Genomic DNA, 27,693 nt, shown 5'->3' with positions numbered 1-27,693 from the left:
GAGCAAGACGGGGCTCAGACACAGCAAACAGTGTCCCAAGGAGCAAAACCATCGGGACACCAGAGGAGGGTTTAGGAGGTGAAAGTCGCCCCCCCTGAGCTGTACCTACAGGATAAGATCACGATCTTCCCTGGACTGATGAGGATGATCCCTCCTTGGAGCTCTGCGGGGCGGTTTGAGGAGGTGGAAGGGAAGAGCCCTGCCTCCCGTTCAGTTGAAGATGGTCTCCAGGAGGTGTGTGGGCAGAGCCACCACCGCTGCGAACACACCCTGCACCGGTCCCTGCACAGCTCCCCGTCTCCCACGGACCCGGTTTTGCCTCGGGACGAGCAGGAGCCACCGCACTGGCTGCCCTGGAGCTCTGCCAGCCCCTGAGGACACAACCCCCATTGGCAAGGTCCATACTGAGACCTGCACGTCCCCAAAGCACCAAAGGGTTTGTCCCACCCCAAGCCTTGCACCACCCTTAGCGCTGGGAGAACCACCTCCTTCGCCAGCCATCCCAGCCACCACTTGCTCCTGGGTGCAAGTTCTCGGAAAACCATGCTACGAGGCAAGGTTCATTTTTCCAGAGGTTTATCCTGTTATCACCCCCCCGTAGGGCTCTGCCCGACCCCAGAACACACGGGGAGCCCCGGCTTGGCCGCGGGACGTCATCCATCCCAGGCAGAGCCAGCCCTCTGCCACCCAAAGCATCCTCTCGGCTCAGCGGAAACCTGAAGACTCAATCGCGTTTAGCACATCTCCCCGCTGCACAACGCGACCGGCAAAACCCCTTTTAGCCATAAATATAAACCAGGAGCATTTCAAGGATTGCGGTTCTGACTTTATATTTTCTGACTTATATATATATGGCTTTATATTTTCAGCAAACTGGCTGCCAGGCTCTTCTGAGGAACAGCGATGAACTGCCCATCTCTCCTTTCCTGACAGGCAGGAGGCAGCTGGCAGAGGAAGTTCGCTCCAGATCTCTTTTTCTTCTTTTTTTTTTTTTTCTTTTTTTCTTCTTTTTTTTAAAAATACCATTTTCAGTGAGAGGGGTTTTCCAGCATTCAGATTCATCTTCCACTTCCTAGTTACAGCCTTCAAAATCTACATGGAAAGCAATAACCACAAAGGGACTTCGGTGCCCGTTCCCGTTACTGAAGTAAACCTTCCTCGGCCTTCCATGAAAAGGTAAATCCCAGGGAAATTGCTGAAGAAGCACAGGCGAGAGCAATGCTGAGCGGAGCAGACACCCCGGGTCCCCCGGGGAAGCAGGTCGTACCCCTGGGAGCAATGCGATTTCAGCAACGCCTTTTCAATTGCCGAACTCTGCCGCTTTCATAACTCAAGTTCACATTTTGCCTTGGGTCTCTGTCATGAAGATGCCTCGCAGGAGAAACGCCCAGGTTGGATCACCTGCTCTCTCTGCAAAAAAAGAAAAAAAAAAAAAAAGAAAAAGAAACAAAAAAGAGAAGGGGATCAGAACACACAGATGTAAAAAGTTATAAACAAAGTATTTAAAACCCTCTGAAACCTCCGAAAAGCACATCTGGCGGATCATTTTTTAATCAAAAAACCTCTGCTCACATGGGTGAGGTGAAGCTAAGGCTGTTCTTCCTCCCCCTACCCGCGGCACAGCTGGAGGCACACTCTGTGCTGAGGCTGTTAATTAGAAATCCCTCACCTTAAAATAAACAAATTCAATAGGAAAAAAAACCCAAAACCCTAACTAAACTTCTAGCAATTCTACTTTACTGCATTTTTCTCTGAAAGGGCAGCAGCGTCAGCAGCAGCCCCCGGGCTGATTATTCTGGGAATCCGCAGCGTGAAACTTGTTCCCTTTGCCCTGGGCTTCTCAGAGGGGCCTCAGGAACGGCAGGTTTGAGCAGAGCCGCGCGCGGCCAGCACCGGGCCTTTTCTGGTTGAGTAACGGCACCGGGGCTTCACCCTGCACAGAGGGGCTGGCAGGGGAGCCCGGGGCCGGGCGTTATCACACCGAGGATTTCAGAGCCCAAAGCCGTGGCGGGGGCACGTGGGAAATTCCCCGGCAGCACGGGGGACGCTGCAGCATCCCTGGCGGCACCGGGGACAACCCGCCGTCACACGCGGCACCGCCGGCCACAGCACGTGCTCGTCTGCGTGTCACAGGGGGGTGGAAAAGAAAAACCCGGGATTTCTCAACCCCCGGCTCTGCGCCGGGCAGAAAAAACACCCCAAAACTCCACAGCGTGAGCGATGTTTGGCTTCAGGCCGAGGGCCTGGCGCTGCTGTGGAAAGGGAGTGAAGCTGCCTCCATCATTCACCCTGAGAGTCACGTTACGCTTCCGAGCAGCTGGTTTGCGCTGATTTCTCAAACCATGATAACTAGGTTTCTGTCTTATGACCATTCATAACTATAAATAGTTTGTATTTGTATTATTGGTCAGAGGGTTGATGCTAAATCGCGACACAGACAATATTCTCCAGAAGATCCATGTACCCCAGTAATACCAAAACTAGAAAAAAGAAACTCATCAGAACAGCACTTGTGAAATGACCTGTTCAAGATAGAAGTTGCTCAAAATTGCCTTTGTAGGATGCTCAAAAAAAAAAAAAAAAAAAAAAGGCAGTGCAAGAGATATAAGAGATATTTGGGTAAGTCAAAACGGACCATATATTCAGGGGTTTTTGCATTCTTTTACCTCCTTAACTTTCCTGCGAACTCACTCATCTGAGGAAGCCTCGTGCATCCTCCCTGCTCGCTCCGAGCACACGCTCCCCACTCCCTGGAACGCCAGGGCCGAGATCTCACCGGTTTCTATAAGGAGAGAAACGAGACATCCCTGTGAGCATCGGAAAATCCCTGCCAACAGCTTATTTCAGAAGAAAAGAGAAAGGAGGAAGGTAACGACAGCTCTGTGTGCAGCGGGAAACAGCCTCGCAGGGAGGAGGGCAGCATCGCCCACCTGGCAGACGGCCTGACGCTGCGCCAGCCGGCTCCATGGAGGACCCAGCAGAGTATTACCCAGAGTAATACCCAGGGCAGAGTATTAAATAGGGATGTTATTCTCTATCCACCTTACAGGCCACAGCAGGCTTCCAAATAGCGGGAGTTTTATGTATGCAATTAAAAAAGTGCAAGTATTTCTCAGTTAAGTTAATCACCAAAACAGGGAATTTACAAATGTGAGGAAGTGCCCGTTACTTGATGCCTTTAGGTGATGATGCCAGCTTGATTTAGATCAAATGGAAGTTCTGGCCCTGCTAAGAACTTCTTATGTAAGGCGCTCTCTATGTCATATTAGAAATCACAGTAGAGGTCACAATAACGTCGTCCATTCATCATTAGTAACCTATTTCTGGACACTTAGACGTTACAAGACAAAACAATGACATTGGTTAAATTTCCAAAGAGTCATTTGGGATTCACCTGTTGAGATTGACATGAGTCACATTGCGAAGTCCGACAAGGGTGCTAGAAAGCAGGTTTCCAGAAGTGAAAAATCAGACGTCATGCCTTGCCAGCAAAAAAAAAAAAAAAAGTCTTGAAAAAAAAAGCAAAAAAAAAAAAAAAAAAGCAGTCCACTTTGTGCTTCACCCATCAGGAACTGTTAGTCATCGGCGATGGGGCTGCTGAGAGGGCAAACGCCATTGCCTCAAACTGCTCTTCACACAAGGTGAACAAAAGGCCACCAAGTGTCCGCTTCCCCCCGAGCGTCACTGACAGCAGATCTCCCGAACCTGAAGGGATGAGAAATGGGGGATTTTTGAAAAGGAAAGAAAGAAACACACCCTTATGGTAGCCTGGAAATCTAGGGGATCCTCCAAGCTATATCTAGAATAGATAGTGCATAAAATCCACAATGTTCCTTTGTCCGAAAGTAATGACAGAGACAAAGAACGCAAAACAAATGTAAAAATTTGCCCACAGAAAAGCGTGCTAACATGAGAAAAGCCTTGCACACAGGTGGCCCCTTTAGCAAGCGTGAATGCCACCCTGCTGCGGAGGACGGGACCTCTGGAGAGCACCGAGCCCAAGCCCAGCCTCTGCAGGGTCACCCAGCGCAGGCGGCCCAGGTCCAAGGCCAGGACAGACTTTCCCGCACCCCACGCTGCGGGGGAACAGCGTTTGCCTAAATGCCTCTGTTTTACTGCAGAAACGCAATTCTGCTGTCCTGCTGAGTATTTCTTGCGAACGTGCAGATCTTAGAAGTTTGTGGGAGGTGGGGTAAAAGTGCACGGATGGCTTTTGAGTAACACACTTCCCTTCCTGAAATGATCTTCTTGGCAAACATGAAAGCTGTTTCCTAAAGGTTTAGAAATACACCCACATCCCCCGGACACTCTTTAGGAAAAGGTGCTTTATTCATTCATGCAACCGCCCCGTAGTACTGCAGAGTCAATGCGTTTCCACGGCAGTAAGCAAGAGTGAGTCAGAGCGAAACTGCACCGTCAAGATCTCTGACACGGCAAAGGAAATACAGGTAAACACAGCCGAGTAGCATCCGTGCGCAGGCCACAGTTTCCTTTGTGGAATGGACGCATCTGGCTTACGCTCATACCAAATAAAAATACAAACCGGGTTCCAAAACAGGGAGGAGGGAATTGCACAAGAGCACGCGCCGGGTGTCAAACGGCGATGACTTCATGGAGACCCGCAGATTGCTCAAAATAAGAGAAGTTTGGAAAGGAAGGCTCAGCTCCGCGGCGGGGAGGAGGGAGGGCTCCCGGCGCTGTGCTGCTGCTGCGCTGGTCCCGCCAATGGCGGGGGAAATTCCCAGAGCCCCTTTTTTGCTTTGCATCCCACAAAAATACCAGCCGAGGCTGAGAGGGCCCCCCGGCTGCAGGGAACCGCCTGGGGCTGCATCCTTCACCCGAGGGAGCGGGATGTGCTCCGGGCTTCGCTCCAGGGTCAGGCTGCCCATGGACCCGCTCCGGGGCCCAGCATCGCACCCACTGGCCTTACCACGTCGATTTCGATGGCTTCGATTTCGATGGATTTCGATTTCGATGCCCTGATGTAACTCAAGCAGCCGCCCAGGTCTTGCCACCAAAGCTTTATCATGGCAGATTCAAGTTAATCCAAAATAAGCACCGAAATCTCCCAGGGCGGGCACCTAAGGGGGAAAGCGGAGAAAGGTGGAAAAAGGTCGAGTTTAAAACTACTCAATTTGGTCCGAGCCATCGGCTGCTGCTCGCTCGTCTCCTTTCTCGTAGCTTCTGCCGGCAGCCAAGGGGAGAAACCGCACGGCTGCGTTCGAGCAGGGGAAGACAAATGGGCCACCAAATACGTGACACTTGCTCTGATGCAGCTGAAGTAGCGTGCCTGCGGTGATTCACCGGGAGCGGGCTTCCTCAGCTCCGCTGGAAGAGGCAACGTCAACAGCAAAAGGAAAACAAATCGGAACACAAAATCCCACATTGTCTCCATCTCACACTCTTCAGCCACTAACGTTTCATCCCCTTTACTCTTACTCATACATACGTACACCAAACATTCCGCTCTTTGGCTCCTAAAATTAAAAAAAAAAAATAAATCTAAACATTCGGTATCAAGCGATACTTCGCATTCTTCCAGCATTTTTTTTTGGTTTTTTTGCATCAAGTTCCTTCACAGAGGTTTGCAAATCCAACTTAAAAGGAGTTCAGTGCAGTGAAGGAAATAAGAATGGAAGTGATTTGTCCAAAGCAATGTGTTGGAGGCAGGCTGGGAAGAAAGGACTATTTAAATATAAAATGGGAGCTTTCAAAGAAAACCCTGTGACTTTAGGAAAGCCAAATTCACCTCCACTTTCTCTTTCTTGGACAACAGATTCCAAATTTGCCAGTGAAATCTTTATCACAAGGAAGCAGGGGGGTGTGTGCTAATATATATAGAATGAGAAAATGAAAGAGAGGAAAGCGGAAAACAGGAGAGACGTCAGAGGAATTATCTTCAGCTCTGAAACGATAATTTTATCAGAGCTGGGACATTAAGTCTCAGTGAACACAGTACACCCCGTTCATAGAGACAGCACTGGGTTGCTCGGATGAGGCTCGTGTTCATTTCTAGGAAAAGAAACTGGATTAAAGAGCCAGAACACAAATAGTCATGACCTGCTTATGCACTTTGACACCACACACCCATGTTAGAACAGCGGCTCCCGTGGCACAACCCCTCTGTGGTGGGCGAGCAGCTGGGCAGCCGTGCCGCTGCCCACGGGGACCAGAGCATCGCTGCATCCCGGCCGGGCAGGGCTCCTCCACCGCATCCCAGCATAGCCTGGGCTCCTCCACCGCATCCCAGCCAGGATGAGCTCCTTCACCGCATCCCAGCCGGGATGAGCTCCTCCACTGCATCCCAGCATAGCCCGGGCTCCTCCACTGCATCCCAGCCAGGATGAGCTCCTTCACCGCATCCCAGCATAGCCCGGGCTCCTCCGCCACATCCCAGCCGGGATGAGCTCCTCCACCGCATCCCAGCATAGCCCGGGCTCCTCCACCGCATCCCAGCCAGGATGAGCTCCTCCACCACATCCCAGCCAGGATGAGCTCCTCCACTGCATCCCAGCCAGGATGAGCTCCTCCACTGCATCCCAGCCGGGATGAGCTCCTCCACTGCATCCCAGCCGGGATGAGCTCCTCCACTGCATCCCAGCATAGCCCGGGCTCCTCCACCACATCCCAGCCAGGATGAGCTCCTCCACCGCATCCCAGCCAGGATGAGCTCCTCCACCGCATCCCAGCCGGGATGAGCTCCTCCACCACATCCCAGCCGGGATGAGCTCCTCCACTGCATCCCAGCATAGCCCGGGCTCCTCCACCGCATCCCGGCCGGGATGAGCTCCTCCACCACATCCCAGCATGGCCTGTTTCCAGCCCGGCGCAACACCAGCAAAGATTTGGGATCACAGCCTTTAAGCTTGCTGAAGGCAGGTAAAACTGACATCGATTTTGGCAGACATATGCATTAACTGGAAAAAAAAATATATTTAAAAATTAAAAATTAAGATTTTTCTGTGTATTTGCAGTATAGCATTAGAACGCCAAAGGAGGTGACAGTGTATTTGTGCAGGTTCATTAAAAGCAATGCTGCTGAGTTGCGCATGGTGCTGGGGCTCCTAAGAGCAGGTTTGATATGGAGACTTAAAAATAGAAACACTTTTCCCCCCCCCAACAATAGGGCATTCAGCTAAAAATAAAAAGTAACTGTGAGAATGCAGAAGTAACCTAACACAGCACCTTTTCTTCTTCGCATTATATCTGAAGCTTTCCTCCTCAGCCACATTTAAATTTACAAGAAGCAAGCAACGAAAAAAAAAATTGCAGAGTCTAAGCACAAAAGATTTGATGGGGTGTGAGGAGAGGAGGGGGGTCAAGAGAACAGGAAACCCAAGTTGACGGGAAACCCAAGTGACATTTGGTTTTAATGAATGACTTAAAACCCCAATATTGCTCGCCAGGAAATGGGGAGAGGAAATTGAGCGATGTTTTGAGAGTATAAATTAGGGGCTCCATCAAGGTGAAGGCTGCAGATTGGCTTTTTTTACCCTCCTGTGATAATTGAGCCTGGACCGAGGGCAGAGCGTCTCCTTGCCCGCAGCATGCAAACCTGCCCAGCTCTGCTGCTCCTGCTGCTGGCCGCCGGCACCCTGCCCGCCCGCTGCTCGCCCTCCGCTGCTCAGCCCTCCTGCCTCCACTTCCCCCAGCTCCTGCCCGCCAAGCTCAGGGAGCTGAGGAGCAAGTTTGAGGAAATCAAGGATTATTTTGTAAGTATAACCCCCCCCGCCGCTATAGCCTCTCCTCCTTCTCCTTTCGCTGCCTTTGCAAAGTTCGGTGATTTGGATGAGGGAGAAAACAGCTTCCTCCCGGCAGAAATGATTTGGCCGCCTGTTGCGCTATGGGCTGACGGGGGTGAGCAAGAGAAGTTCAGTTTCACTGCTTGCAGAGAGCCAACACGCGAGGGGGTTCTTCCTAGTTTTAGTTACAACGAGCCCAAGAGATTTCATAATGAATCTCCGTGAACCTTCCCAGACAGACCTCCCCCTCAGTGCTGCGGGGCGAATTCTGCGCTGAATTAACAGCAAAGAAATAGTCCCTTCTTCAGGGCAAGGAGGTCCAGCCTCGCTGAAGTCGACACTAGATGGAAAGGGAAATCTTTTGCTACAGACTTTTTCTTTGAAAGAACCACAAAAGCCTGAACAGGGTATTTTATGACTGGAGAAATGCTACAATCACCAGCGCTCGCTGCGGTGCCTGTTAGAGGTCACTGCTCTGCATCGCGGCGAAGGGGAGCATCGGGGCTGCTGAGGGAGCAGCGCGAGATACACTCAGAGCACTTGTCATTGCATCAGAACCGATAGAGATGGCTGATCGCATCTGCGTTATTATTTTAATTAATCTCACTATGTTCTAGCAATAAGACAAGATAGTTCCCCAGATCAAATCTCAAGCTAATGTCATGGTTTGCATTTGTTATCAAATGAACACAGCCAAGACTTTAGATTTAAAGCTTGCTGTACATCTCCCAGTTAATGTTGGGAAGGAATATTTTTAACCTCTTGGGAAAGCTCTGCAGCACCTTGGTGCCACGGGGTGATGCTTTGGGTGGTGCCAGACGCCCACCGCAGCAGCTCCGGGGTCTTCCAGAGCTGACGGCGCAACTGGGGCACCACAAGAACAAACACCCTCTGCAGATGGGAGACTTACAGAGATAACAAACCCGAGGGGATTAGCCCCTCCTGGGCAGCCCGGCCGGGGGGCACCGCGCTCCCTGGGGCTGCAGTGGCTTCGACACCTCTTTGGGGAGCAGAGCGGTTGGCAGCAGCCGCAGCCCCAGCGAGCGTGCCGCGCCGGCGGGAGGAGTTTCACATTAGGGACGTCGATGGTACTGAAGTTTGTGATTTCTTTATCTTCCTGTCCTCACCTGCGCTGCAAAGGCTGGGTGCCGCCTGCCTCCGGCGTTACTGTGCTACGCACACAGGGGTGCCGGGTGCTCTTTGCCTTTGCTCCGGAGGGACCATAAATGCAAAGAATGAAAATGATCCTTTGGTGGGGCAAAGGGGAAAAAAGCGTTGACTGCCTGCCTAAGTAAAGCTCACGTTTCCCTTGTACCCTTCTACAGCAATCCAAAGACGATGAACTTAGCATCCAGTTGCTCAGCTCCGAACTGCTGGATGAATTCAAGGTAAGAATTACAATTTTTATCTAAGAAGTCCCTTATCCTTCTTTGTCCTTTGGTCAGCATTTTATAAGAGAGGAAGCAGTTTGTAAATCGGGGCATTTCCTCACGTCACCCAAGGACGGTTCTCCAGCCGAGCAGCAGCACGCGTGTCTGCGGCAGGGCTGACACCTGGTCCCCTCCCTCGCAGCCGCAGCGAGCGGTGCTAACGTGCTGTGGGCGCTCTGACCACCGCCGCGATTTTGATTTCTAAAACCACCCACGCACGCGGTGCCGGTGGCCGGCCCCAACGCGGTTACCTCCTCTCGCCCCAGGGGAGCTTCGGCTGCCAGTCGGTGTCGGAGATGATGCGGTTCTACACGGAGGAGGTGCTGCCCAGCGCCAGGAGGACGAGCGCGCACCACCAGCAGAGCATGGACGACCTGGGCAACCTGCTGCTGAGCCTGAAGGCAACGATGAGGCGCTGTGTGAGTGGGGCTCAGCATCACGGGGGGGTAGGGGGATGCTGCGGGGAGGCAGAGCCAGTCGCAGGGCAGCAGCAAGGTGGGGAGCGGGCGCTGGGTCTCCCCAGGAGCAGGATGGGTGTCGGGATGGTGCGGAGGAGCAGGGCTCTGGGCAGGCAGACCCTCGTAAGGATGGGGTTTCTCCTACCCCTGATTCTCCAGGCTTTCAGCAGCTGCAAACCAACGATCCGGAGACCCTGTTCTGCTTATTTACAGCCAGCCCCTCCCAGCAGGGTCTGGCTGAAGAGATAAGGGGAGGGAGGGCGGGGGGTGTCTGTCCCTTACCTGGGTGCGGGAGCAGCGTGGCTCTGCGACGACACCTCCCGAAACGGCGCCTGGTGCAGCCGTGACCCCATCGCCTGCCGCAGGCTGAGTCAGCCGGGAGCAGCCCGGCACCGCGGGGCTGCCATCACCCAGCCGGGGCCGGCAGCGAGGGGCACTGGACTGGGAAAGGGCTCGGGGACCATGCCCGGGTCCTGCCGTGCTCCTTTCACGGGCGTAGGGTGCAAAGCAGCCACAGTCGCAGCGGGGAGGGGAAGGTGGAGCGCGGCGGCGAGGAGGGGGGAGCCACTGCGGCGCAGCCCGGGGAAGGAAACCCGTGTGGTTGAAGCCGTTGCTCTTGTCCCCTTGCAGCACCGATTCTTCACGTGCGAGAAGAGGAGCAAAGCCATAAAGCACATCAAGGAGATGTTCGATAAGGTAAGGTCCCCGCCGGCGCGGCTGCGCTGAGGTTGGGAGGAAGCTGCCGTCCCGGGCAGTGGATTTTACTGCTGGCTTCAACTTAGGACAGGGAACAGAATCCAAAAAGAGTCTTTAATTATATAAATGCCTAAAGCAGAGAAATCCAGAGGGCGATGCTCAGAGGAGCAGCCGGTGGGTGCTCCGGAGGGGTCGGGCAGAGAAGCTGGAGATGTCGGTGGAAGGAGGATGTGCGTAGGGATTGTACATCGCCTAAAATCGCCACATTCGGGCTTAAACGGACTTGGCTTTCACCTGCAGATGGACGAGAATGGAATCTACAAGGCCATGGGAGAGTTTGACATTTTCATCAACTACATTGAAGAGTACTTGATGATGAAGAGACAGAAGTGAAGACGCCCCCCGGGCAACACCTTTCACACAAAATCCTGCTATTTTTTTCAGAAATCACTTTAGGCTGCAAGAGCACAGGAGAGATTAAGTTATCTCAGGGTTCAAGTCAAGAATTACAAGTCAATAACTCTGAGTTTAGTATTGTATTTAGAAGTTATTTTTTTAACAACTGAATTTAATATTTATTACTTTTAATACCTCAGTGTTTATGTTTACAGTACGTTTCAAAGGAAATGGTGAGGAGCTCGTAAAATACTATTTATTGTTTGATATTTTAATACTGTTTATGATAGTGCTATTTTATTCATAGCTTCAAAACACAGCGTTCTTCTGGGGAGCAGACGAGGCGCAGGGCTGATCCCGAGAGCAAGTTCACTGAGCACGGGCGCCTGATCAGGAGCAATTAGAATCACAGAACGTGTTGGGGTGGAAGGCACCTTTAAAGGTCACCTAGTCCAACCCCCCCATGCAGGGAGCGGGGACATCTTCAACTAGATCAGATTGCTCCAGTTCAGGAAAGTTTAATTTTAAGCAAATGAGCACTCTCCTCCTGTTCTGTCCCTCTATCTATTTACGCCATCCAATGTTTTTTATGCATAACCGTGTCACTCTCTCTGATTCTGCCGCTGGAATTAGGCACCGAAATATTCAAAATTATTCCATGGCCTCTCACTGAGCAAAATAACCATAAACATAACCAAGGGCAATTTTCTGTCCTGTGCATGGACAGCAACGTGGAGGAGGAGGCGCTGCACTCCGGTGAACACGCGACCATGCCACAGCAGTAGATCAGTTAACCCCAGATACCTCTAGACTTCAGCCTTTATATTAGTCCAGATGAAAGACAAAAAAAATAGTAGTAGGTAGGAATGAAATTTTTGGTTCTAATAGAACTTGACTTAAATGTTGCTAACGGCTGACTTCCAGAGCTGCTGGGTCGGTCACTCTGCACTTTCAAAAGTTAATCTTAATATTTTCCAGTCTTTGATTGGGTTTTACTCGCTGTTTTGCCGTGTTGGTTTTTTTTTTTTCTTTTAGAAGTTAGAGGATATTTAATTAACCACCATTTTAGGGTGGCTTGGGTAATTTGCATTCAAATTCATAAAGCTGCACGCAACACTGACAATATTCGGGTTTGTGTCATTTCTAATCCTGCGCACGAGGCGGGGGCTGTCCCGAGAGTGGCGTCGGTGCCACCGAGAGCGGCTGATTTTCGGGCTCCCCTTCTCCCTGCCCGGCCTCCTCCGTGCCCCCATGAGCACCACGGGACGCTGAGCCAGAGAAAAACACCATGACCCACAGGCATTTACTTCTAATATTTAGAAGTACCAGGGCACCGACATGACGAAACACTGTCAGTCTGTTGTTTGCTTTCTAAGTTACCATTGAAGAGAGGCTATTTATACTTGATTAATTCTATTTGGACATTTACGGTGACGGAAGGGCATTCCTGCTGGCGGCCTGCCCGCACGGGAAGGGGTTATCCCAGAGCATGGGCCGCCCCGAGCAGGAACGCCGCGCCGTGGGTCGCTCCTTCTGCGGGAAGCAAGCGGGTGGCATCGGCTCAAGGGCAGCGTGGGAGCCAAAAGCCGTAAAACTTAATTTAAGCTTCTTACCAGGACACATTAAGCTCCCGTTGAGACAACTCTGTACTTGTTTTTCCACCAAATGCCTTGACTTCGGCACTGTAGGAGAAACAAGGACGGCCCCAGACCTTCGGGCAAGAGCCAAGAGCATCCGCAGCTCCATTCCGGGGTGGTTCGCTTTGGCGGGGGGCACCTTGGCCACGGCTTCTGGCACCGTGTGAACTTTGGCATGTTTGTCTGTATGAAAAGAAATCCTTTATTTTTGCTAATAAAGACCTCTTACTGAGTAAAGCCTCTGTTCTGTTCTTGCAAGCTGTTAACGGGACCGTAAATCAGCAGCACACAGACGCTGTGCCCAGCGTCACCCTGCTGGGGAAGAGCCCAGCGGGCAGGGAGCCAGGCGAGGATGCGCCGAGGACGCCCTGCGTGCATTAATGACCAGGGAAGGGAGAAGACCCGAGGCCCTCACATTTAGATGCAAATTTCTGACAAAATTGGCTGGAACAAAATACCTGCCAGTGATTTCTTACTGGCCCCGACGTGCTCCATGGGTCAACTCCAGCCTCTAACTCCAGCAAGTGTTTCAGCCATTGCCCTTTTCAGAGCAAGATTTACAGTTAAATAACTGGTTACGTGCCCAAATGGCATTGACAATCAGCCGGGGTTTAGCATCCCCGCCCTCCCCTGATTCACAGGAGACAGCACTGCTGCCTCCATCTACCGAGATGTTTTTAACTTCACACTTGCTCTCAGCCAGGATGAGCCCTTGATCCTAGATCAGATAGCAGATACTAGTTAAAAACTAGACTAATACGAATTAACAGCAGAACCGCTCGCTTTTTCTCAGGCTGTGAATTATGCATCTATGCACATGGATCCATACGCACGGCAGCTGGATCCTGCACAAAACTGAGCGGGGATGCACGCGGGAATTTACGGCTCTGTTACCAATAAACCCAGAATTCCACCAGTATAACCATTTCCAAACTCCAGCTCACGCCGCCCGCCCGGGGCGGCCACCGGCAGGTACTCGCCTGGCCACCTTTCTCTTTCGCTTTCGAGCCTCTTTCATTTTCACCGCTCTGAGCCCCGTACCTGCAAGTCCAGCAGACTCCAGGTGTTTGTTGGCACCTGGGGTTTCTTTCCTCACTGCATTAGAAACAAAAACATTTTCAGTTAACGCAACAATTTCTGTTTCTGCCTAGGCTTCAGCCTGATGTTGGTCGGTGGAATTGATGAATTAGCCCATGAGATTATTCTCAGTTAAACCTGCACTAAGCACTGCGTGAAGCTTCACCCCAGGCAGATCTGCGTGCTCCCCAACCCCTCGGCATGTATTTTCAGCCCTTTTATATAACTTTTCTCCTGTGGGGAGGTAGGAAACAGCTCGGGGCAGGAGCCCGAGGACCCCCATGAGCAAAACCGGTGCCTGGGCTCTGCCCTGCATGGAGAAAAGGGCAGCGTCAGCTCAGCTGTGGTGAGTTTTTCAGTAAAGCTCAGTCACTCTGGTTAAAGTAACCACAGGAAGGAAGCAGATGGGATGCCTCTTGCTGTACGGAGAATGAAGGTTTCCAGTTACCTGATGCTACAGGAGTGGTCTGATTCCGAAGAAAATATAGGCAGAGCAAGTCAGCGATCTGGATGGGACGGCTGCCGGCTCATCAGTGTGGGAGGAGCTGGCACAGGCGGGAGATGCAGGTCCGCTCCTCCCAAACTGGGTTGGGAAACTGGAGGGACTGGGAAAAGATGCTGGAAGGACTGGGGAAAAGTGCTGGAGGACTCCCTGGCAGGGGCACGGGTTGACTTCAGGGAGAGAGAAACAAGAATCAGGGGGCATTAAGTGCTGGATCACCACGCAAGCTACATGCAAAGAAGTCTGTGCCATTTGTCACCAAAACACGGGGACGTTTGCATCATGACACAGTTCTGGTGGGCAAATGCACACAAACATACCTCTGACTAAACACATGTATCATCTCCAAGAAGTTATAGGAAGGGAAGTCCCAGCACAAGCCATGCGGACAACCAAAGGCAGCAACTACCATGGAGAAATGACATTTCCAGTGGAGGAGCAACCACCATGACTCATTTCTGGCCATGTCCTCAAGTAATCTTTTTCCCATTGCCAGGTCAGCCCCCTCCACAACAGTCCCTTCCTGCCAGGACGTACTGCCTAAAAAAAGGTAAAAAAAAGAAGGGAAAAAAACCGCAAAGGGCAGCCTGCAGAGCTGAGAGACCCAAGGCACCGTTACAAGTCATCCAAGTGACTCACGACACCTACCTCAAACCCAAATCACAGCACCAGCATCACCCAGCTCCTGCTCGTGGCATCGCACCAGGCTGTGCCCTGACCTGATGCCCGCTGCACGTGTGGGGTGCAGGCAGCAGCTCTGCAGACCCCCCTTGGGTCCCCATGTCAAGTAACATGTGCCAAAAACATCAGCATGTGGGAAAAAAAAACCTGCTGTGAGGACAGGCTGAGAGAGCTGGGGGGGTTCAGCCTGGAGAAGAGAAGGCTCCGGGGAGACCTTCCAGCCCCTTCCAGTCCCTAAAGGGGCTCCAGGAAAGCTGGGGAGGGACTCTGGAGCAGGGAGGGGAGCCATGGGACGAGGGGGAAGGGTTTTACACTGAAAGAGGGGGGATTTAGATGAGATCTGGGGAAGAAATTGTTTGCTGTGAGGGCGGTGAGCCCCTGGCCCAGGTTGCCCAGAGAAGCTGTGGCTGCCCCATCCCTGGAGGGGTTCAAGGCCAGGTTGGACGGGGCTTGGAGCAACCTGGGCTGGTGGGAGGTGTCCCTGCCCAGAGCAGGGGGTAGCACTGGGTGGGCTTTAAGGTCCTTTCCAACTCTAACCATTTTATGGCTCTACCTTTTACTACAGCAGCGTGATGCCGTGGCAGTGAGCTCTGTGTGTGCCATCAAACTGACTGACACAGCGGTGGGCGAGATGAGCTGAACCAAGGGCCGGAGCGTTGGGCTGGGGCTCAACCCTGCCTTTGCCGTGCCAGATCCCACCGGGGCTCGGCGAGCTGCAGGATGAGACCCCAGGGACAGCATCCCCTCCGCCAAATGGGACACTGCTCCCCTGCACGTCTTCTGTGTGCAGCCTTCTGCTTCTCCTGCAACCCCGAAAGCTGCTGCAGTGGGAAGCTACGTGCGTTATCCCCCATCACTTAATGCTGATGAAGTTCCTGCCAATCTCAGTGTAAGTCTCAGTGTTACAGTAACAGCAGACGGCTGTCACATAGATAAGGGATGGTGGTTTTCTGTTTCTTTTTTTTTTTTCATCCCACAGAACCAAAGGTTTCCTTGCCAGCTATCTCCTTCCTGAGGGCTCAGCCCACTGCCTGATCCACAGCCCCGGTACCGGGAGCCTGAGACACTCACCCGGCCCCGGCCGCTCCTGCTCCTCACCGGGCGCTGCTAGTGCCGCAAAGGTTTCCCTCTGGTGCAGGCTGCATGGGGTTAAGCCACTCTTTGGCTTAAAAAAAGAAAAAAAAGTGTTCAACCCTAGAATTAGAGATTTGGTCTAAATACAGAGAAGGAAGATTATCAGAGCTTCAAGTTCCCGAGGAGTGGCTGCACCGCTCTTGGGAGCAGAGCATCACCATCAGGCCTGAAACAAACCCGCCGGGAATGGCGTGGCCAATCCAGCCCAACATAATGCAGCCCACGTTACATAAAAATCCCATTTCTGGCTCCCAGCACGCCCCACAGGTCAGTGCCGCCGGTGCCGCTGCCTTCAGACAGCGACGCCAAGAACCACCGCCTGGTTTTCATTTTCCCCTTTAGAAAGTCCACTCGGTGCTCACTCAACAGAAGCTCCATTTGTGGTTGAAGTCACATAGTCCTGACTGCCCGGTGCGGGGCAGCAAGCCCCGAGTGGTCCCTGTGGCACAGGACCGGTGGATGGGGACAACCCACTGCGGCCGGCGAAGTCCGGGCTTGCCTAACCGCGCCGCCAGGCAGGAGGGGGTTTCATGGTGAAACCGGCTGAGCCGCAGCGGATGAATCACTGCCAGCGAGCGCTGGAGCAGGCGCGTTGGTGATCGTCCCCACTGCCAGCGGCATGGCTTTTGCAAGGTGCTTCCACTTCCCCCCCCCATCGGAGAGAATCCCGGCTCACAGGAAGATGCAAGACCCAGCCAGAGAGAAGAGACTGTGCCCAGGGTTTGCACAGGGAAAAGGTTAGTGGTTTCACAAGTGCTTCAGTTTAATTGTGGCAACTCGCGCCCAAGCTCACACGCACATGGACAAAACGCCTGAGGACTCCAGCAGAGCATCAGCCGCTCCCCGGTACATAACCAAGTCTCACTTCAAATAAGGAACACGCCAAAAGCAGCAACACATGAGAGCATCTGCTGCCTGAAGGAGCAGTTTCTTCTGCTTTTTCTTTTTTCTCTTTAGAACCTTTCCTGAAAGCCATAAGCACCCTTGGGCTGCACGGTGTGTACTTGCTGTCCAGAAAGCAATTAAACTTCACAGTCACCTCCCGTCGGCCAACACGCGGAGGGCAGAGGAGCCGGTCCCAGCTGAGCTGCTGGAAGCGTCTCTGAGCGCAGCAGGGCAGACACAGGCGTCTCCTCTCGGGGGCTGGATGTGGGGAGCAAAACCCCACTGGCCTCTTTCTTGTAACAGGAAAAAAACATCTCTCTCGACAGGAGGAAGACGAGCACCTTCTCTGGGACCCTTCAGCCTCCCAGGGTGCCACGAGGACCAGGGACCCAGCTTTTAGTGGTACGAGAGACCTTAAGCACTAAAGGGGCAAAATCAAAACAAGTAAACTCTGTTTTAACTATTTTTAAATTGCAACAGCTTTCAGAACTTTCCTGATTTCGGTTGTGGTTATAAGTTAATGCTTGTTATTTAATTTTAACTTGCTGCACCACGCGGCTCGTACCTCTCCGTGCCCTAGATTTGAGCAGCACGTGACTGAAATTGGGGCTTTTGTTATGAAAGAGGTCAGGAGGAGCAGCGAAAGCGGGGCAGCGTGCCCCGGCCGGGCGCAGGCGTCACCCGAGGGGAGTGGGGGGAAGCGGCCCCGGCTCCACAGGCTGCCACTTTCTTATCTCGACTGCACCTGGGTGGCGAGAGCCTGACTAATACCGGCTGCGGGAGGGCACGGGATTACTAAAGCCGGGAGGGTGATGCCCACCGACTCCCCGCTCGCTGCAGCCACGCTTTCGGTGCTGGGGGGCCCAATTCTGGGAAGGGCTCGTCTCCATCTCCCAGGGCCAGCATCCCAAGGAGCCACCAGCCCTGAGCATCCCTTCAAGCCCGGGGACCCAGCCCATCCCCCCCCTCCCCGTGGGGCTCCACTTTCAGTATTTTAGCAAGTGAAATCTAAGCCTGACGCCTATTCATCTGTGTCCTGGCTTTCCCGGCAGCTCCGGCTGTCTCATAGTGAGAGGCGTGCAGCGGCACGTGCGTTTCACCCCACGGCGTGGGGCCTGGCACAGGGGCTGCCCTGCTCTCGGCAGCGGCAGGAGCCCCTCTTTGGTCTCAGCATGGCGGGGGTGGCAAGTGGGGCTCCCCCAGGGACCGCGCGTGCGGCTGCCCAGCGGGTGCTCGCAAGGAGCAGGGACAGTGGGTCAGTGGGTGCGGGCAGCGTGGTGCCACCTGCGCCCCTTGCAGGGGACAGACCCCAGGTACTGCAGGGTGGGAGCCCCACACCGCCACGGGTTATACGGCAGCAGGCCCCGCTTCTCTGGGAAGTCAAACCACCGCCCAGCTGTCACTTTGTCCCCTGCAAAAGCTCAACCATTGGTTTTCTGCAGGCTACAAAGTTTGAGGGCAGATGATTCCGGAGGAAGGGTTTCAGCAGCTACCCCCATATCCACGTTTCTCCCCGCTAACGCCGTGCAGCAGAGTTGGTCCTAGCCCTTTTCTGAGCTCTGTGGGTTCCTGTCATAAACTCGTCTATGTTCCAACAGCGTGGGAAGACGCAAGGCAAATAGAAAAAAAAAAGAAGTGCAGCTTTGTAGGTTAACACAAAAAACGACACAACAAACTGACAGGCAGTAAGGCCCTGTACCTGGCCGTTCCCAGCCTGCTTCGCCAGCCTTGCGGTTTACCGGGAAGGGTCCAGCATTCCAGAGCAGAGCTTCAGGAGCCACCCGTCTCCCTCTCCAGGTGCAGCACCAGGGCAGCGGTGGGAACGCAGAGCCCAGCAGCCCCACGGCTGCACCCCACGCGCTCCATCGCAGACTCCCCCGGGCAACGCGCGTGGGCATCCCGGCGGGACGAAGGGATTCAGCCCCGGCGCGCAAACCTGGAGGAAGCATTGCACCACATCCGCTGCTGCCGCAGACACGGTTAAGAGCGGAAAGCAAACAAAACTAAGTGACAAGAGGGGCTATGGGATAAGCAAAGCCAAGCAATTCCCTCGGGTGCACCTGCGGCTGGTGAACGGGGGTTGCGTGGGGCTGCGGAGACACTTGGGAGCCATGTGGTTCTCAGAAAGGTGCCTGGGTTTCGGCGAAGCTGCGTTCCCATGCCGTGTGTGCTGGGCTCTGCCGCCAGCCGAGCCCTCGGAGCGCCCCACTGCCCGCCCAGGAGCCCAGCGCCTCCTGCCTCCGGCTCCTCCGCGTGCGAGCGGTTTCGCAATGAGTAAGGACTGGTTACCCTCAGCAGTGCAGAGCCCCACGGCTGGCTGGAGGAGCGGCCGCCTAACAGGAACAGCGGCCGCTCGCTCTCCCCTTTGCGCTGAATCGCCTTATCCTGACACCTCCTGAGGCTTTGGGAAGGATTCGGCTCCTGATACTGAAACTCAGCCCCAGGGTGGTTCACAAGCAGCAGCAGACTGAGAATGCGATGCCACAGAGATGCACCGTGACATTTCTGGGTCCTAGCCCAACTGGCCATCTATTAATTTGTGAAAGAGCCCGGTACAGATGCACTGACTCACTCTTGGGGCTATGAGATGATGACGCAGAGGAAGGAAGGGAATTTGTTGAACTAGTTCCCATCCATGCCAGCTCTTCAGATGCTTAAATCAGAGGGCTTCCCCGGGCTTTCTGATGGAAGAGGAGCTGGAGATTCCAGCCCACAATATAGGTAGAAATCCTCAGTTGGACAGGGATGGCAATTCAGCGGTTTAACCCAGCCAGTTCTCATTTTCCACCTCCGCCGTCTCGGCTCTGCCGCCTTTTGCCTCTTGGCAGGGTCTCTCCACCATTTCATCACACCCTGAAGCAACAAAATAGTCGTCTTTGCTCCAGACAATGGAGCTGGACTGCGAGGTTCCTTTTCTGGTAGTAATGCCAAATTTCATTTTTCCTGAGCTGAAACTTTGTTTCCTGACTCTGTCGCAATGCTGACCCCAGCTGCTGCCACGGGCACATCTTGCACACCCTCTCCATAACCTGCTCATGGCTTCCCACCGCAGGGTCAGCCAGAGGAACGGCTTTGCCTTTCCTGGATGGAAAAGGTGCTGCAAGAGTCTAGCGCTCTATTCCTTTGGGACAATTTCTGGAGAACACCTTACTATTAGTGAAAAGCACGTTTGTTTTCCTTGGCACCTTACTGTTACAGCTGGGTTTAAGTTCCCAGCCACCCCTGCCTGCCATTTCACAGGCTCCAGCAAGCACGCAGCAGAATTGCTCTAACCCCGGGTTCAAGCGAGCCTGATGCTAACAGGTCCTTTACTAACCTGGCATTTTAGAGCATTAAGCAGCTTAGCTGTGTCAACTCGCTTCATCCCAACTCCGCAGCAGGGAGTCCTGACAACCCTCCGATACGCCTGATCCCAATTCTTAGAAAAATACGACCACCATCTGATTTTTCGCAGAGAGTTTTGCTTTTCTAAACTGTACAGCTTACCATCAGCTGTACCCGGGGTACAACCCAACCCAGGACAGGAACACAACCGAAGTCAACGCCTACTTGGCCAACAGAAGATTGCAGCTAGCTTCCGTTAGATTTAGAGAAGGCTTGCAAGTGTGGTCCATGGAAACAAGTCTACTGCCACACAGAATCACAGAATGGTTCGTGTTGGAAAGGACCTTAAAGATCATCTAGTTCCACCCCCCCGCCCCGGGCAGGGACACCTCCCACCAGCCCAGGCTGCTCAAAGCCTCATCCAGCCTGGCCTTGAACCCCTCCAGGGATGGGGCATTGACAACTTCCCGGGGCAACCTGTTCCAGTGCCTCGCTACCCTTGAAGTAAAGAATTTTTCCTGATATCCAATCTAAATCTACCCTCTCTCAACTTGAGGCCGTTGCCCCGTGTCCTATCATAACAATCCCTGCTCGAGTCCCTCCCCACGCTTCCTGTAGGCCCCCTTTAGGGACTGGAAGGGGCTGGAAGGTCTCCCCGGAGCCTTCTCTTCTCCAGGCTGAACCCCCCCAGCTCTCTCAGCCTGTCCCCACAGCAGAGGGGCTCCAGGCCTCTGATCATCTTCGTGGCTCTCCGCTGGGCCCACTCCAACAGGTCCATGTCCCTCTCCTTCCAACCTAGACAATGCTATGATAATCCTTGTCAGTAGAGAACTAAGGGCACCAGCAAACCAGCAACGATGCACAACCGCTCAGCGCTCCTCTAGCCTCAATTGCACAACGTGCCTTCCTGTCCCGCACGCCCCCCGGGCCCCGAGGACAATTTGTCCTCCTGGGGCTGCCCGGGGTTGACCAACGCTGTGGGAGAGTGGCAAACGGCCGCGGCGGCCACGTCTGGAGGAGGGGGAGCCGCAGGGCCACTTGCTCTGCCGGCCTCGCCTCCGCCCTCGCAAGAGCAGCAGCTACTTCTCGCATCGACAGACGAGGAAACAGAGATCTTCGTGATTCATCTCCCCAGCAGCAGCAAACACCGATGATCTACCTGGAGCAGAGCCAGACTTTTGATCAAAACCAATCCCCTCGATAGTGAAAAATATTATATTTTTTTCCTTAGCAGGAAGTTTGCTACTAAAAATAAGAAGGTGGGGTGAGGAGAGAGGGTTTATTTTCCTGCCAACTACTAAAAATTTAAAAGTGTTGCGGTGAATCTTTCACATATTCCTTCAGAGTCAGCAGGTCGCACGTAGAGTCCCTTGATTTTGTGTGACGTGTCGGATGCCAACACCATAGCACATACGTACACCGATTACGTAGTGGACAAGGATGCTAAAAGGTTACGCTAAATCTAAATTCAAGTTGAATTCTGCAGCTTCAGCTCCAAAACAAGACACAACCATTGGCACAAACCACATCCTTTCCGCAGCACAGGATGCAGTTGGATACCCGAGAGCTTCCATTTGCAGTGTGAAGTGGTCGGACGGGAGGGCTGCGGCTCGTTCAGGGCACCCAGCCTCGTGGCACAGGGGGAAGGGGGAGCATCAGCTCAGCCGGGGCGCCCCGGAGGCGAAGGTCAGCCCTCCCGACCAGCTCTGTCTCGGAGTGCTCTGGACACGAGGTGTGGAGAGGAACCTGCCCAAAGGCTCTCCAGGCCTGGGTCCAGACATGGCAGGAGGCTTCCTAGGACGTGGCTGAAACGAAGGCAGCCCAGTGCCAGCACCACAGGAGTGAGGGCAAAGTCACAGGTCCCGCAGCAGCACGGGGCTTAGCAAGGAAAGAGGCATCAAGGAGTTCAGTCATTGCCCAAATGCGTAGGAGGACAATGGTCCTGAACGCTCCCAGAAGATCTTAAATGAAGTTCAGAGGCAAGTCCTGGACGGTGGGAACCCTCAAGAAAAGAAGCTGCATGCTGCTTTTGTCATTTTGGTCAGGCCCAGGCATCTTCTCTGTCTAGAGCTACAAAATACAGCCTTCAAAGCCCAGGGACGCCCTTTGCAGTCTCTCTGTGACATTTCTCCAAGCTGTAGACAAGCGCAGGGTGATGGCAGAGCAGTCTTTGGAGGAGGGCTGTACGAGCAGACACTGGGGAGGGTGTCCAGCTGTGGATCCTGGTTCTGGGAGGGAGTAGGAGCGATGGCCAAGGAGCCGGCTGCTGCTGAAAGAAGGGACACTGAGGCACACTTTGGTGGAAGCTGAGCCGGCTGGTCCCTCGTGCGGCGCTGGGGGAAGCACGCGTGCCTGCGCTGCCACAGCCCTGGCCCGCCAGAGCAGCCTCCGTTCGTCATCGTCACCCAAAAGCACTGACAGTCGGCACCAGGCTCCAGGTGCGGGATTTCGCTGCCCGCCCCACCGCTCCTGGCTTCCAGTTAGGCTGGAAAGAGACTTAGCAAGAGAGACTCTCGCATGCTTATCTCATCGCCCTTTATCTTGGTGGCCCATCTCCGGCTCCCAGTTGAAATCAGCCATCTACGCCTTCTTTTAAGTCAAGCAAAGGTCAGGATGAACCGTTTGACTTCAGTACAGGTGCACAGAGACTGCAGTGTTGTTATTTACCAGCTAGAGCTACCGAGGAGGGAACGAAGACCTTCACAAATTCAGGTCCAGACAACTTCATCCTCTTTCCAAATAACTTGTAGTTTCAAAGCATCTCCACTGTGAAACATGGGGAAAGAAGAAAGCTTTATTCAAGGCGCCGGTCTCCCCCCGGCACACAGGCTGGCAGAGCTGCTCGGATTCACAGCAGCCGCTGCCCCAAGCGTGGGGAGATGGGTCACAGCATCCTCCCTCCCCAGGGAGCTCCTGCGGCCGCAGAGACAAACCGCAGAGTCCCAGGGGGAGAAAGCCCGGATGTGACAGATCCCAGGGGAGGCAGAGCCCCTCACCTGCATTTCCCCCGTGTGATGCACCCTCTCTGCCCGCCCGGCAGCGACGGCTGCTCCAGCGCTGGAGCCTCGGAGATGGGGCTGCGAAACCCCATCTGCCAAATGGGGCCGAGGGAACTGGAAATACCGCTGTGAAACAACAGCAGTGGCAGTACTTAGCTGGCTCACAAGGCAACACGAGATCCACCCAGATCAGGAGGCGCAGATATATCCCATGTGAGGACCTAACCGTGCAGCAAAGCGCTGGAGAGCCTGGGATACCCATATCGTGGCTATGGGGAGCTGTGGGGTACCTGTATCATGGGTGTGGGGAGCTGGGGGGGGGCACATTCCCCTGTGTGGGGGTGCATTGGGTGCTCATAAACCCAAAGCCGCTACACTGGTCCCAGCCCTGCCCAGAGCATCCCTGTGCTGCCCCTGCCCCACGTCCCCATGTTTCCGTACTCCGCTCCACCGCAGCTGGCAGGGCTTGCAAAGAGACGTGGCCACCGTCTCCCCCATCAGTGCCTCATTCGAGAATTTTATACCCTGGCTCCCCTTGGAGTGTTCTTCCCAAGCACGATGCGTAGCATCGGTCTCGTCTCCCTCAAACAAAGCCGGATTCCTCCACGCTGCTTTTTTCACCCTCGCCTGGCACCACTGAGCAAACGGCACCGAGCATCCCCCGGCTCGCGCTTGCCCTCTCCTCTCTTCTGCAGCCGATTTATTTACAGCGCTCAGCAAACAAACCTGCCTAAAAATGTTGCTTTCAAACCTGAAGCAACAAAACACCGCCCTGCATGAGTAAGTCTCTGTTCTCACCCGACGCCCACACTGACCCAGCGATTCCTTTTAGTATCAGCAGCTTCACAGAAAACAGACCTCTGTTTCTATCCACCTAGACAGACGCTCTGAAAGCGGTGACAGAAAGGAGGAGTCTGGCGTGCTGCGGCGAGCGCAGGGCCCCTCCGCAGAGAGGTTTCTGCTGGGGGGGCGGAGGAGGGGGGTGACACCGTGCCCACCCCAGCACCGGGAGCAGGGACACGCGGGAAAACCCGGGATGCTGCGACCCCCGGAGACCTTCTCTCCGCTACCGGCTTCAACGCCAAACTGGGGGGGGTTCGTGCAGCCCTGGGAGCAATCCCCCACGCCAGGCGGGCGGCATGGGGAGCCAGGGGGGCTGTCGGTGCCCCCTCCGCTCTGCTCTTCCCTCCCCAAACCCAGACAGAAAACATTTCAAGCCGCAAATCTTCCCCACCGGAGTTGAGATTTGTGTCAGTAAGCACCGTGATTTCCAGAACAGGCTCTCGGTAATAAAGGAAACCCAAACCTCAGCCCCCCCACCCCGAGACAAGGTTGGGGTTTTATTATTAGGATTACGTTTGTTTATAAAAATCTTTTTTTCTTTTTTTTCCAAAACGTTGAACCTGCGCAAGCCTGTCAGAGCTAACGGCGGCTGCGGGCTGAGCCCCTGGAAAAATCTGCCCGTGCTTCACACCTCCCAGCGCCGCGCGCGTTTGTACAGTCCACGTTTCCGCTTCGCTCGAGTGAACAGCATCATGCAAGCGGATATGATTTACTGTCAGGGCTCTAGGTATTAACTCACTGTTTTGGAACTTGGCAGCTAAAAGAAACGACTCCTCCCTGCTCGGCTGGTGTAAGTGGGATCGGAGGCGGTCACCGAAGCTCCTCGTCCATCTCCAGCTCCCGTCCCGCTGCACCTCTGTGGGATTTGCGGTCATTCCTTCCCGCCCGATGGCTCAGCAGCATCCCGCAGCGGCACTTCTTGGGGCGGCTCACGTACCTGCCAGGAATAGGATGAACGTTCCTGAGCCTTCCCTGCTCGACTGCCCCACGGTCGGTGCCGGCACTGCTCACCCCCCGGCGTTAAAACACCTTCTTAAGCAGAAACAGCAACATGCCACCCTGCACCCTCCCTCCAAGGGGCACATCCTCACTGTTAAGGCAAAGATGGGACTTTGGTCTTGGGTTGCAGCGTCAGCGCAGCGCACAGACCCCCCAGCTCCAGCCTCTCCTGCCTCCGTCACCCCCCCAGGGGTGGTGGGAGGTGACACCTCGACAGCCCAGCCCCATTTAGCTGCAGCTCAGCATCGTTTACGTGTAGAAAAACACGACACACAACTCCAGCCTGATTTCTTCCCCCACCCTTTGGATGGCGAGGACGCGGGAGCATCCAGAGGGCACAGGTCTGGGGCCCATCAGCCGCAGCCAGGGACCTGGCACTGCCTGAATGGAACCCGGCTGCTCGGCCAGAAAACCCACCGTGGGGCTTGTCCTGCCCTGTCCTGCCTGCAGACGACTGGGGGCCACCACAGAGGACACAGCATGAAAACCTCGAGGGACAGAGGCAATATGGGATGCTCAGGGTGAGGGGTCCCACAGGGCTGGGGCCACGGGTGCACCCCGGGTCCCCACCGATTACCCAGGGCAAGCTTGCACTGCCCCCAGCTCTTCACGAGGGGAATCACCTAAACCTGCGCAGGGACCTCCCAACCTCAGAATTTGCAAATGCAACACCAAGAGATGCAGCCTATGAGGCTTTTCTGAGACAGCTCGAGTGTTTCCTCCCGACAGACAGACCATCGAGCCGTTTGCCGGAGACCGGCGTGTAAAAACGCCTGTTTAAGCACTTCTACACGCAGAGGAGCGCGCTCACGTCAGGCGGCGGCAGCTCAGCCCGGGACCCCGGCAGCTCCGAGTTCCACTTTCAACCTCTCACGGTACACTTTGTGCAAACGCCGCTGCACGGGGTAGGGGGGAGCGTTTTGCTAACTTTGTGAAATGACAAAAGCTTTTCAAGTCAGTGCATCTCCAAACCACAACGCGTGTGCCGGCAGTCTTAGCTCGCTGCCGGCCCACGGCTGGGGCTGGGAGCTGACACGGGGGACCCACAGAGCCGTCATGGGGACCCTCTCCCTCCAGACTGCTGCTCCTGCCTGCATCCCGCCCCGCAGCCGCCCTGCCTGGGCTCAGCCAGACCTGCATACAACTTGGGGGGGGAAGGGAAGTAAAAAAAAAAAAAAAAGTAGAAAAAACAAACCCGTTTAGCAAGAAACAGCAAGCCCCTGGCAAATCTAGCATTTCCAGGTCACCAGGAGTTGAGGGACGTGGAGAAACTCGGAGGTCCCAGAGCCAGAGGACTTGGAAGAAAGGAAGGGAGACATGTACCACCCCAGGATGTGCTGCTGCCGGATGGGCCGAAGCTCCAGGTCCTTTGGGGGCTGATGCTATCCCCTCCCCATCACCCCCCACCCTCTGGTTCCTGTCCCCGTGCCCCAGATCTGCCCCGCTGCAGGGACACGTTTTAACAGCAGCAGCGAGAGGTCACACAGCCGACTTCAGGGGAGAGACACTGCTTTAGCAAAGGCATGAAGGAAAGTGTAATAGGACCTACAGAAAAGGTCTGTCCGTCCGAAGTGGGTATCGCAGGCTGGGCCGTGCAGACCTGGGGGTCCCGGGCAGCCTGGCAAGGGCAAGCAGGTCTTACCTGGGCCAACGCAGGGTCCTCCCGGGCCAAGAAACACTTGAAGCGACGGCTTTGATGAGCTGCTCAGAACTGGGGAGATGCTGGGGAAGCCCCCGGGACCGGCCCCGCTCTGCTGTTCGCATCGGGGGTCCCACACGACACAGCCCTGGGGTCTGGCGCACATTCCAAACCTGATGGCACGGGAGTGTGAGCTTTGGAGCAGATTCAGCCTGAATTTCACCCAAATGTAGATTGAAAATACCCCTGGGTGCTCCTGCAGGCGAGGAGAGGAAAGCCTCCTGCGTCCCATCCATCCCGTTAAACCCAGCAAGAGGCAGGGAGTGAGCCGGGGCCGAAGGTGTGGTCTGAGCACAGGAGCCCCCGGTAACTGGGGGGAGCATCAGGCACCCCCTCCAGCTCAAAACCAAAACCTCCGTCGCCTGCACCGCATTCCAGCCACAGGCCACGTGCGTTACGGGGTGCACATCCCACCCCACTTCTCAAGAGCCCCAAAAGGCCCACAGGTACCTGGGGCACCGGGAGCCGTTCTCAGAGGAAGAAAGGCTGGGACATCCCGCCCCCGGCTACCATCCCCATGCCCAGCACTTACTGCCCCATCCCAGGACATGCTGGGGCAGGACCACCAGCGGCTTGTCCCCTGGGATCTCCTGCAGCCCCGCGTCCCCACCGCGGGCTCAGCGCAGAGCCTCGGCGGTGGCAGCAGCAGCAGCGCGCGGCTCCTTCAGCCGGCGCCGCCAGAAAACACCACTCCATCGGTCGGAGCGAAAGGAAAAGTAACCCGGCTCCAAATGCGAAATAATGAAACAAATAATCAGATAAAGCCCTTCGTATCATGCGCTCGGAGCCTTCCTGCTCTGTGGTTTGGCACAGCTCGTGGGCAGCGCGCCCGTACCCCCCCCACCCGGCTCAGCTCGGGGGCTGCAGTCTCCCCCGGAGGATGCTCGGGGGTCCCCAGCCGGGGGTCAGAGCCCAGCCCCACGTGCGGGAAGCAGAAAAGTGATGGTTTGGAGTCAAGCGACTCAACTGGACTCATCCAAGTTCCTGCTGCTGGACCTGCACATCCCCACACTGCCCACCCCGGCAGCGCCTCCACGGCTTCCTCACCCCCGGGAGGAGGAGGAGGAGGAGGAGGAGGAGGAGGAGGAAGGCATCTGGGGATCTCACCATTTCCTCCTCTCCCGCGGATGCTGCCACCTGGCACGGGCTCAGCGGCCCCACAGCCACAAACCCCAGCGCGGCACCCACTGC

The 27,693-nt window shown here is 54.8% G+C and overlaps 1 protein-coding gene and 1 long non-coding RNA gene across 2 annotated transcripts; one reads left to right on the top strand and one right to left on the bottom strand.

Moving 5' to 3' along the window:
• Window positions 1-1,061: 1,061 nt before the first annotated feature.
• LOC134525669 (uncharacterized) lies at window positions 1,062-4,415 on the bottom strand. Its single transcript, XR_010073828.1, has 3 exons — window positions 3,395-4,415; window positions 2,667-2,782; window positions 1,062-1,410 (listed from the first exon to the last, which is right to left on the bottom strand). It is a non-coding gene; the product is annotated as an uncharacterized LOC134525669 (long non-coding RNA).
• A 2,947-nt stretch (window positions 4,416-7,362) lies between these two features.
• On the top strand, window positions 7,363-10,367 carry IL10 (interleukin 10). The gene is made up of 4 exons (XM_063356546.1): window positions 7,363-7,712; window positions 9,068-9,130; window positions 9,439-9,591; window positions 10,261-10,367. The coding sequence occupies exons 1-4, from the start codon at window positions 7,548-7,550 to the stop codon at window positions 10,354-10,356; spliced, it is 477 nt and encodes a 158-aa protein (XP_063212616.1). The 5' UTR covers window positions 7,363-7,547; the 3' UTR covers window positions 10,357-10,367.
• Window positions 10,368-27,693: the final 17,326 nt, after the last annotated feature.

The sequence above is a fragment of the Chroicocephalus ridibundus genome, chromosome 20 (assembly GCF_963924245.1).
Source record: "Chroicocephalus ridibundus chromosome 20, bChrRid1.1, whole genome shotgun sequence".
Classification (NCBI taxonomy): Eukaryota; Metazoa; Chordata; class Aves; order Charadriiformes; family Laridae; genus Chroicocephalus; species Chroicocephalus ridibundus.
This window is presented reverse-complemented; position numbering and strand designations above follow the sequence as displayed.